At 43.8% G+C, this 12,290-nt stretch overlaps 1 protein-coding gene across 2 annotated transcripts in view; it reads left to right on the top strand.

Annotated features, from left to right (window-relative positions):
• Window positions 1-12,290, top strand: part of NOTCH1 (notch receptor 1) — an 82,572-nt gene that overhangs the window by 5,641 nt on the left and 64,641 nt on the right. For both annotated transcript variants that reach the window (XM_044661274.1, XM_044661273.1), the window contains exon 2: window positions 2,244-2,325. In XM_044661274.1, the coding sequence (XP_044517209.1) occupies window positions 2,244-2,325 (82 nt within the window). The remainder of the gene's footprint in view (window positions 1-2,243; window positions 2,326-12,290) is intronic.

Here is a 12,290-nt window from a genome sequence, read left to right as displayed (position 1 = left end):
CCACCCCAACTCGCCATCAAACCCGCATCCTCCCCTCACCCCCCGCCCTCGCCCAACATGCATCCCCTCCCCCTCTCCTTGGGTTTCTTCTTCTGTTGGCTGAGACCTTTTTCTATTCGAACTTGAGTCAGGTTTCCTGTTCTCTCTGGCCTTTTCTTCCCCGTCTGCCCACTGCACTTTCGGGTCGAGGGCTGGGGGCGGATGTCAGCGGCGCGGGGTTTTCGAGCTTTGAGCAGTATTGAGCTTTTTGCTAGGAAACCGACGGAAGCCCTCTCCCGGAGCGGTGGGGGCGGCCTATGTGGCCCCACTCCCTGCCATTCTGTTGACCCTGGCCACCTGGTGGGGAGGGGGATATTTGGGGATAACTTTTGGGTCGAAAAGCGTAAAACTTAAGCATCTTACCTGGAAAAAGCAAAAAGCAAAAAAAAAGTTTCAGAGAACATTTGGTGGCTCCTGTGCGCTCTCTTCTCTCTCTCTTTCAATCTCTCTCTATATATATACATATATGTATATATGTATACATCATGTATATATATATATGTGTGTTTTTTAGAGTTTCCTTTTGCTCCTGGCTTTAAGGAATGACAAGAGTCCCCGGGGATTGTGTGAACGATTACTTGCAGGGGGCTCCCCATACGGCTCCCTCCTTTTCAGCTCGCGGAGCAGCGATGAGTCAGGCAGCCCTCGGCCGGGTTTCCTTCACTCCCTACCTCCCGCCTCCTCTCTACTTCCCACGTCTCGTGGGCGCCCCTTCTCGAGCGGTGCAAAGAACAACACTGCCTTAATCCTAATCCGCCCTCCTTTGAAAAAAGTGTAAAAGGGCCCACAGCCTCTGGGCACAGCTCCCCCACCTCACTCTAAACTATTAGTTTGAGTTGACTGTCCCAGAGAGGAGGCCTCTGGCCAGGACGGATCCACCACTTTCTAGTGACTGATTTTTGTAGCCCGAACCCATAATTGGGGCTTTGGGGTTGGGGAAGCGTTTTGCAAGTCTCTCTGTCCACAAACGGAGCGAGCCATTGGGGCGGGAGTGGGGGGGGGTTTCTGTGAATTGGCCCAGGGTTTGAGGGGTGGGGAGTGGGGGCGGGCCCATTGGTGCCGCTCAGATCTTCCCGGGAGCAGGTATTGAGTGTCCCGGGAGGTAAGGGTATTCAATCCCAGCCCTACAGTCAATAATGCAACAAGAGGTGTCTTTAAGCGAGCTACAATGGGCGGCTCTGATTCCCGCTTTGTTGGAGTTCAGGGGAAGCTGGGCCCCGCAGCTGTTGCATTTTCCCACGAGCCAGGAGGGGAGTGTGTGCGGCTTGCTTTGGGGCTATTCAGACTCCCCCTCCAGGACTGGCTAGATAAGTCACTTTGCCATGGATGTTTGAACAGGCAGACAATTCACTGCATTTCTGAGCGCTCACTGTAGTCTCAGCTTCCCCCTCCCTCCTCCCTCTCCTCTCCCCTCCCTTTTCCTCTCCTTCACTTTCCTCCTCCTGGTTGGAGAGATGTGGGTCTCCCCTAAAGTATAGGCTTTGGGGTGGGTGGGCGAGAGGAGAGATCTACAGAAGTTGAGAGAGTTATGCTGGGGGAATTTTTGAGTACTTGAGTTGGTCGGATTGGCCTCTGGGTAACTGGCCCATCCTTTGCCAAGCTGTTGTGTAATTTAGAGCTAGTAGTCTGGGGTAGACCTTGGGTAGTCTGGCATTGTAGAAAGAGCCCAACCTTCTGTCTGCCATTATTCCTACCTCCTTTTGACTTCATTAAGAATATCAAAGGAAGTCATTAGGAGGAGGTCCACCCCTAAGAAATCTGGTACCTTTGTGTGTGCATACATATATGTACATACACACACATACACGTAAATAGAGGGTATCAAATATTTAGCAAATGTTTCCCGTTTTTCTTCTAAAACTGATTCAACAGTAATGAACATTTATTAAGTGCTCATGATGGTTTAAAATCATAGCGCTGTGCTAGATGGAGCAGAGAAGATACAGAGTTGAAAACTCAAATAAGTATAAAAAAGATTGGACAAGATGATTTTGAAGGTTTCTTCCAAATCTTAAATCTAAGATTCTACAAGTTATCCTGGGATAACTTGGGAGGGGGATGAGGAAGAGGGGAGTTTTCTGGAAGTTTTAAAGGTTGAACCCTGACTCTTGAATTCTCCAGGGCTGTAACAGGTTGGTATATTAATTAATAGCTTCAGACTCATAAATTTGACCTTCGATGGACTTCTTATACATATCTTCTAGGCTTGCGGTGTTCACAACCTTCAGAAATCTGTCTGAATGGAGGCAAGTGTGAAATCCATGACAATGGAACAGAATCGTGCATGTAAGTATACATGTAGCCTAAATGATCTGAGAACCATTCCCTTCTGCTTTTGTGGGATCTTCAGTATATTAATCTTTGGTAGTCTTTACAGTAAGCATTGTCTTCCCTCTGAGATAATGGTATAAGAATGAGAGATCATATGGTAACTTTTATTAGAAAAAAGTGTGGCAATCACTTAGTAAGTACAAGTTACAACATTTGCGGTGGTTGTTTTGGTCTAAAAGTTTTTCTTTCCATTTTGGGGTAAAGCAGTGATTCCCAAAGTGGGTGCCACCGCCCCCTGGTGGGTGCTGCAGCGATCCTGGGAGGTGGTGATGGTCACAGATGCATTTGGGGGAGGTAAATAACTAAGGGGGCGCTAAGTAATATTTTTTTCTGGAAAGGGGGCGGTAGGCCAAAAAAGTTTGGGAACCACTGGGATAGAGGGACACTTTACAAAACTTTTATGTCCTTGACCAGAGCCTCAATTTCCATATCTTTTCTTCTTCTTCCCCTAAGTATTCCATTAGAGTTGATCTTCCAGTGGACATAGTTCAATTTTTTTTAAACCCATGCTTACCCTCTATTTTAGAATTGATAATAAGTATAGGTTCTAAGGCAGAAAAGTGGTAAGACTTAGGCGACTGGGTTAAGTGAACTTGCCCAGGGTCACTTAGCTAGGAAGTGTCTGAAGTCAGATTTGAACCTAGGTCCATCTCTATCCACTAAACCATGTAACTGCCCTGACATAGTTTAAGTTTTCCTGAATGACATACTGAGATACAAGTGGAATTGGTATGCTCATAAATCTCATCCTAAAGAATGTAGTGACTAGAGCAATGTACCTGGAGTCAGTAAGACCTAAAGTCAGATCCAGCTTCAGATATTAGCTATGTGACTGGGTAAGTCATTGAACATCTATCTGTCTGCCTCAGTTAACTCAACTGTAAAATGGGGCTAATAGAACCTTCCTATCTGGGTTGATGTGAGGATCAAAGGAGATAATATTTGTAATAGTGCCAGATACATAGTAGGTGCTTAATAAGTGTTTCTTTCTTCTGCCACCACCACCCCCTTCCCCTATGTATATAGATGAATTTCCTCTAGGATAAAGTCAGTTTCTATTGTTTTTAACATTTTATGATATAAGTACCTGAGTTTTAAAACATCTGGACTTCTCTAGTTCAAGGGTTGGGTTCTAGAGAGACCCTCTATAATACTTTACTGGCACTTTTGGAAAGAAAACCTTCCTCCTGGGGTGAGGGGAACACTGATTTGACCTGCTTGGTATTCCACTTCCTGTAAATTATCTGTTAATCTAGACTCTATTTCTTTACTCTGCATAATTTCAATCCTTCAATTAGATTATGAGAGCCTTGAGGGCAGAGACTGTCTTTTGCCATTTTTGTATCCTTAGCATTTAGCACAGGACTTAGTACAGAGTAGACATTTAATAAAAATGTTTATTGACTGACTGTATAACTTTGAGATCAGGATCCTAGTTCCCTAATTATCTTGAGTAAGATCATGAGTAAGTCAATTCTCTCTGAGCCTCAGTTTCCTGCTCTGCAAAATGGGGCTTGTAATTTTTGGTTTCCTTCATTGGCACTTTTATGGGGCTCGAGGAAGATAAACAATGAACATGGTAAAAAGTATTTTTAGAAAACCGAAGATAGCAAAAAGAGTTAGGAATTATTATTTTAAATCTAGTTTGATCAGGTTTTGCCTCTAAGCCAGATGCTCTTCAACTTGAGTTCATCCTTGATATGAATAATGAGGGAAGCATTTGGTAGTTGTGGAAAGGGGGGGAAAAATGAGCGAAGGCATCCCTACCACTGAGGCTTCAGATTAAGAAGTAGCCCCTTGCTCTGCATCTCAGAGGCCCTCTCATTCCAACTGTTAACTGGCTGATTTCCTTGACAACACTGGGCATCATGCTTGTGCATCTGTTTCAGTGCAGCTACCCTGCCTAGTTTGGTAGCTCTCTTCTCCACCCCTCCCCACCCCACCCCTTTCACCCCCTTCCTCCCCCAAAACTTCAGCAAATTAATCAGGCCCATGAGCAGTTTAATAGACAAAGAGGAGACCTCTTTGTGAGCCACTAATGAATGAACGCTGGGGTTTTTTTTTTCCTCCTTTTTGGCTTTTTTCTCCCCCTGCAGAAGCCTCACCGACGCTTGATGCCCTAAATCTTGTTTTCTTTCATTCAAGGACCGACAGCTGGGATTCAGTCGAAATTCGGCAGCTATTGTTGAGGGAGGCAGATTAATGCTGTGTGACTAATCATGTGTGGCTTCCCAGAATGCATAACTCTCCCCATACCCCTCTCCCCACAATCTCTTCTCCCACCCCTACTTTCCATCTTGGTTATTTTATCTTACCCCCCACCCCCAGCAGATTTACATAAACCCTACAGAGTTTTCAGTATAATATAATTGGAGATGGAGAAAAACTTTGGAAAGGCAGCCTGGTATTGAAGAAGACCTCCATTGCCCTGGGAGTTGGGAGATGAGGGGGCCCTCTAATCCTGGCTCACCTTCTGTAACCTTGAACAAGTCCCTCCTCTTCTCTAGACTTCAATTTTTTATGCCCTAAAATGGCTGGGTTGGACAAGATGTTCTTCGAGGTCTTCCTTAGCTTTGACGTTCTCTTCTTAATAAGGTTCTGGTCCCCAAAACCTTAGGTAAGGATGCTTCCAAGGTTCGACCTGGAAGGAGAACACCTTCCTCTGAAACAATGAGAAGAATCCCTTGAACAGCCAACAGTCTTGATGGGGATTTGGGTCGTCAGACTTTGAGGTTTTCTCCTCTGGCTTGCTGCCCTCTGTTGGAAACAGAAACTATTGGGGTAAAGCAAGTGATTTCCCCTTATTATGCCTTTGGTCAAGACAGTGTTGCTAGTGTCAACTCAGGCCTTGTGGCTGGATCTTTGAATTTTCATAGTAGTCATGGGCCTTTTCACAGAAGACCCCTTTTCCCATTGCTAGAAGATAATTTGGCTATTGTAGCCCCTAATCCTCTGCCTTAAGCCCTCAAACAGGGAGCAGAAGACATGACCTTGAAAGAGCTATCCCTTCCCCACCCCCTCCCTACCTCCTTCCCTCCTCCCTTCCCAAATATCTCTTTACTGGGAACTCTTACTTCCAAGCTTCCTAAATGAAGCCCAGTCCAGGGCAGAGATAGCAGAAGCTGAGTTGGCCCCTTCCATTTTTGGCCCAGGGCCACACCTCAATTTGGCCTGGCACTTAACATGGTTGGGCCATAAAGGCCCTATTGTGCTTCCCCTCCAAATCCAATTAGAAAATGGAGTGAAATAAATACCCCAGGATGACTCTAGTAGGGCAATGTTCTGGCATTTGGGGGTTCTCGGTTACAGCAGGGAAGCAGGGAGCTGTGGCCATATTGAGGCAAGCTGGGTCCAGAATTACCCTTTTTTTGATAAGTCTGGATCAAGGATTCTAAATGTAATTGTTTATGGCGAAGTGACCTTTGTCACTGGATGAGAACCACTGGGAGATGGTTTTGCTGCTGTGCATTGTTTGAAAAGCTTAGTCTTTCTTAACTTGGGTATTGCCAGATTCCCCTGGGCAGGAGGGAATCCTTCTCATTTGATGAGAACTGACAGAGATGCAGCTACTCCCCGCCCCCATGGTCCTCTCTGTGAGGGTTGGGGAAGATACGAGCTTGCCCAGCATCCTTCTGTTCCAGAAATTTGATAGAGGAATGTTAAATTTCTCTTCAGGGATTATGTGTATATACATTTGGAAAGAGAGAGGAAGAATGAGAGGCTTTTCTCCTGTGAGGGCACTGAGAGGGATTTAGTAGAGGTACCATTTGTGTTTTTGCATGTTTCTGTGAGGTAGACAGGATGAAGGAACTGAGGCTTGAAGAGTGACTTCCCCAGGGTCACTCAGTGGTAAGTACTAAAACTGGGAGCTGAACCCAAGTCTCCTGATCCCTGACTGAATACTCTTTGTACTATCACTGGTACCAATATTGTTTAGGATTGAAGGGAGCAAAAGGGGAAGAGAGGTTAAAGCTAATCACTGGGAGAGAAAAAAAATGGGTCTGTTACAGGACTTCCTCTGTTTATGCAGCATTTCTGTCTTATAGTTGGAGGATGTAAGGGTTAGAAAAACACGTGTTTAAAAATACAGTGTCAAGTAGAAAGGATTGCCTATAAACTAGAGGGTAGATAATTAGAAAGATAAATAGATGGCAAGAAAGAGAGTCCTGCAAAGTCTGGGTCTATCATTCTGTTTAATTCTGCTTCCAATGATTAAAAGAAGAGTATTTTCTTATGGTATATATTGGTTCTGTGAATTATCCAACATTTTTTCCCTGAAAAAAAATTTTTTTAAGGGGGGTGGGGTAGAGGATTGAACTATATAGGCTGGACAGGAAGAGGGTGGAGTTGAATGAACAATGGATAAAAGGAAGCTCTTAAATAACTACACCAAGATCTTTCTGGGGTAAAGGGGCTCAGAGGCTGTTACCTGGGTTTTAGGAGAGACTGGGAGGAGAAATAAACCTTCAGTTTGGGGGGAAAGCAGGAGATAAAGGTGATTCTCAATAGTATGAAGACCCAAAAAACTGTTATGGTAAAGTGTGCCAAGCCACCGGGGCTAATCCGTTGGTGATAAGTCTCCGAGGTGATAAAATTTGGAGCTTATCTGCCCAGGTCTGTTAAGAAGTTGGGTAGGGGACACTCCACCACAGATTTAAAAAAAAAAAACCACTGAGTCTTAGCATTCCACTGCTCAAAATGAGGTTGGGAAGAGTGATTTCTCCCCAGTACTATAGGAGAGGAGGGACCTTTCCTGTTTCTCATGTCTATTCTATAAATAGTGAAAGGATGTGGCTTTTCTGAGTTGATTGAGAGTCTAGATTGCTTTCCTCAATAATGTAACAATAATAACTTTGCACTTTGACAGAAGCTTTCATCTGGAGATCATAAAAGTACTCTACAGACATTCTGGTCCCCCACAAGGTGGTGGTGGGTAGTATGATTATTTCCATTTTATAGATGGGAAAACTGAGGCTGGGAAAGATGAAACAATTTGCCTGAGGGTGTGCAGTGTGAGAGAATGGAGGGCTGAACTCCCAATCCTCCACTTGTCTGTTGGGTCAGATCTTTTTGGTCCAATTATAGTTCTTGAATTATGACATTCATGCCTTGGGGGATTCCCTACTGAAGCTGGGGCCAGAAGAGGAGGGGTTCTTTTCCTGAACAAATAGCCTATCTCATCTCAGGGATGAGTGGAAATCATAATTCTAAGGCTTGACAATTACAGATTTCTCTCAATCTGCAGAAAGCTTAATTCATTTTTGCCTGTCCCCCAAACTCCCTATCCAGGGAAACAGCCACTCCAGAAACCCTTCCTGACTGGCAAGGGGGATATTAGCAAAATATGGAAACTATGGATTATGCGAAAATATGGATGATTATTTTTCCTAAAAAAACAAATGGCAACAACAAAGACACTATTATTCTCCATCTGCATATATGTTTATCCACGGATACAGAAATGGAGCAGCTACATTGCAAAGACTAGGTTGGTCAGTTGCTAGCTAATAAAAGTGACTCACCTTTCTGTTAAGAGAGAGGTTCTGGAGCCACCTGTCCATGGAGATTGGGAAAATCCATGAGAGGAATGTGGATTGTAGGAAGCATAAACAGATTTAACTAGCTGCTGGCCTCAGGGGACAATTAATGTGGTCTGCCATACTTTTGATCATTTATGGCCACTTCTTATTACTGAGCTGGCTCTAAGGTGTGGCTGGTTTTCTCTCTGATGAGACTTTAAGGACAGCAAGAGGAAATCTGGCATTCTCTCCTTCATCCCCTTCTCTCCCCACTCAACTCCACCCTCATCGTGGAGACTGGAGTTCTAGTTTCTTTTCTGGTTTGTGGTTATGGCCAAGCCATTTCCCATGTCTGGCCTTAGTTTTCCCATATGAAAAATGGGGTTTTGACACCATCCATCTCTAATAAAGCTAAGTAGGATGCTAGGATCTGAGGTGTTGTTATTGAAGGTAATGCTTTGGTTTTCGTGCCAACAAAGGGTGCCCAGTGATTGGACCTTCAGAAGCTGGGTCTCTGCTTCTGCCACCTTGGAGTCGGGTCCTCATGTGGGTGTTCTATCAATGCCTATTCTTTTCCCTCCCCTCCCTGCCCCATCATGGCTGAGTCTGCAGAGAAATGGGAAAAGCAAAAAAGATTGAATGACTGACACTTTGGCCATTCTCCATGAGTGTATATAACTCCTTTTCTGGAATGCAGAGATGTTCAGGGAAAGGCTCAGCTTTGTGGAAGCTTTCTTCTTTCCTTTCTCCCCAGATCTTCCCAGGAAAACTGAGGTCTGGTCTCTGGACCAGGGGCCTGAGTACCCTTTGGCTCAGAGATAGTGGTGGCTTTAGGGTAGGGAGCCAAATGCTGAGGCATTTTAGAACCCTGCTATCTGGAATAAGGCCCTGCTCTTAAGACACTCACTTTGTTGAATGAAATTTGAGTATTGTTTTTGGAGTCATTTGAAGTAACATTATTCATAGATTGCTAGGACTTTTAAGAGACTTTAATGATCATCTAGTATAAAAATGGCCCTTGTTTTGCAGATTGGTGAAACTCAGACCCAGAGGCTAGGCATTTTGCTCAAGGTCACACAGTAAGTTGGTAGCAGAACCAGAATTGTGGGGCAGATGGGGAAAAAAAGAGTGTTGACTGAAGTCAGAAGATCTGGGTTCAAATTCTATCTTTGGCCCTACTGGTGGGTCCTTGAGCAAATCACTTAAACTCCCTTGAATTCATTTTCTTTTGTGAAGAAATGAGGGATATGCAGAGTGTGGTAAACTATCTGCTCTCAGGTCTCTTCCAATTTAGATTCTATAAATCAGGGGGAGATCAGCCTCAATCACAGAATATTTTTTTAACACTTTGTCCTAGTAAGACCTCTTAAAACAGAATGGCTAGGTCTAGGCAATGGGTGCTAAGTGACTTGCCCACGATTCACAGAGCTAGGAAGTGTCCCAGGCCAGATTTGAACCTAAGTCCTGACTAAGCCCTCACAAAATTTTTTTAAAAAGAAGTAGTTTTCTTTTCAGCTAAGCACAGCAGCATAAACAAAAGTTAACAAAAGTGTTGCCTGTGCTTTAGTGAACCTATAATTTTTTAAAAGATTGAAATTCTGGGGCAGAGTTTTTATTTTCCTATTGGAGCATTTTGTTTATGTGTGTTTTACACCCCTAGGAAAAGAATCTCAAGATTTTTCCTCCTGTGTGTTTTCGTCTTGCTTCCTCATGGTCTGTGATGTCAGCTGAGGTTGTAAGCACAATGAACCCAAACTGACTGGTTGGTAGTGGATTATTCTGCCACTTTTCCAGACCTTTCAGTTGAACATCAAATCTGGGGTGGATTACACCACACTTGTTTAATCCACCTGCGAAGGTTCACAAAAATTTTTCCTGCTCTCTACAGAAACAGGAGAACATTGTACATATTAACAACAATATTATAGGATGAACAACTTGTAAATGACTCAGCTATTCTTGGCAGTACAATGATCCGACACAATCCCAGAGGATACACAATGGAAAATGCTCTCCACCTCCAGAGAAGGAACTGATAAAGGAGTGAATGCAGTTCAAAACATGCCAATTTTCATTTTATTTTCTTCACAGGTTTTTATCTATGTCTACATGGCTTCTATGACATGGCCAATGTAGAAATGTTTCATATGCTAGCATGTATCTTTTTGTTGTTAAATCATATTGCCTACCTTCTTGGGGAAGTGGGCAGAGGAGGGAGAGAATTTGAAACTCAAAATGTTAGAAAATGAATGCTAAAAATTGTTTTCACATGTAATTGAGGAAAAATATGAAACATTGTTGAAGAATTTTTTTAAAAAGTAGAAAGATTAGGGGGTCAGCTAGGTGGCTCAGTGGCTTGAAAACCAAGCCTAGAGACTGGAGGTCTTGGGGTCAAATGTGGCATTAGATACTTACTGTGTGACCCTGGACAAGTCACTTAACCCCCATTGCCTAGCCCTTACAACTTTTCTGCCTTAGAACCAAAACACAGTATTGATTCTAGGACTGAAGGTAAAGGCTTAAAAAAAATTTTTTTTTAATTGAGTTTAGCAACACACTAGCTCCAACTGAAGCAAGAATGGAGAGGCTCTTTTTGTATTTACATTGTTTGCATGTAAATAAAGTGTTTCTAGAGTGTTTGAAGCAGTTTGCTCTCTTAAGGAGAGTAAATATTCATCTTCTAATCTTGTTTACACTGGTAATTTGTAGTGCAATAGTTTTTCTTCCCCCTAGGTATTACTAAAAGTAAACTCAGTCCAGCAGCACCTACTTAGATTGGAATAGCCCGATGTAGGGGAAACCACTATAATTGGGTGTGAGGTGAGAAGACAGTGTTTGGGTCCCCCAGTAATTAGCCGTGTCACCTTGGCCAACTCTCTTCTCTTTCCTGAACCTTATCTTAAAATGAGGCATAGGACTAGATGATCTTCCTTGTTCCTTTCTTTCATAGAAATCTGTGAACCTCTTCGTATTCTTTGAGTCACCTGGAAGACGGCCGAAAGAGTGGCCTCCCCTCATTAAGGATTAGTTTGGGACCCAGAAACAAGGGTTTTTTTCCTCCTCCTCTCAGTTGCTTACATTTAAGAGAGTGGAAAACCAAGGTAGGAGGCTGTTTCATGTTAGCGTGTTAGCGGGTGGAGGCCCAAGAAGAAAGTTCTTTTCTAATGAAAAGTAACAAGGGCTGAACTCTTAAGGTGCTCCCTCCATTATCCTTCCTTTGGGAGTTAATCTCATGCTCCAGTTTAGATCTCCTCCCCCTGATGCCTGGGGCTGTCTGGAGTTAATATTAGGAAAGTTACTCAGTGAGCACCAGGCATTTTTCTGGGAGTCAGGACTCTCCAGTCAGGGAGGGCTGGATTTAATAGGGAAAGTTTCATGCTTAATCAAGTCGAGGAGAGAAATTATTTGCCCATCCATCAAGTCCTCTTTAACAAGTTTTCCCGGGTTCCCTGATGGAAGCAGTTGGTTGTTTTAGGCCTTGTTTGCCCACAGAGTAGATATTTAAGGCCTCCCCATTCCTGGATTCGCTAGCTACAATCTGTCAGACAGACAAATAGGCATGGGATTCCCATTGTAAACAGTGGGAGGAAATACTGCTGGGAGAGAAACCTAATGCTTTATTTACAAGGTACAGACAGTGGGTGTCTGGGAAGCACCTATCATCACATGGGCCTTGGAAAAATGAGTCCAGATCTGTTCAAAGGAAGCTCATTTCCACACCTACCAGTTCCTTTCAGTTTTGGTCAGTAAGCGGAAATTATGTACTTACTGGAAATGTGAAGTTTCCAGGGAGATTGGTTTTTGGTGTTTTTCTGGTGACAGCTTTTAAGAAATATTTAGTGGAGGGGGCAGCTGGGTGGCTCGGTGATTGAGAGCCAGGCCCAGAGATGGGAGGTCCTGGGTTCAAATAGCACCTAGGTGGCTCAGTAAATAGAAACAGGAGGTCCTGGGTTCAAATTTGAGCTCAAACACTTCCTACCTGTGTGTCCCTAGGGAAGTCACTTTTAACTCCCATTACCTGGCCCGTACTGCTTTTCCACCTTAGAACCAATACGTAATATTGATTCTAAGATAGAAAGTAAGGGTTATTTATTTTAAAAAGGGAAGGAAGGAAGGCAGGAAGGCAGGCAGGCAAGCAGGTAGGTATGTTTAGTGAATAGGGGAGGTTGGTTTGCATCTCCCAGTGGGACTCTTAACTAGAGCTAGTGCTGGCCTGTGATTCTTAGGGAAAGATTGGGGTGGGAAAATGGCGATATTCAGTTCAGAAAGCCACTTATTAAGAGTGGGTATAGGGGCAGCTGAATGGCTTAGTGGATTGAGAGCCAGGCCTAGAGATGGGAGGTCCTAGGTTCAAATCCGGCCTCAGACACTTCCCACCTGTGTGACCCTGAGCAAATCACT

Source organism: Gracilinanus agilis, chromosome 2, assembly GCF_016433145.1.
Source record: "Gracilinanus agilis isolate LMUSP501 chromosome 2, AgileGrace, whole genome shotgun sequence".
NCBI classification, from domain to species: Eukaryota; Metazoa; Chordata; class Mammalia; order Didelphimorphia; family Didelphidae; genus Gracilinanus; species Gracilinanus agilis.
This window is presented reverse-complemented; position numbering and strand designations above follow the sequence as displayed.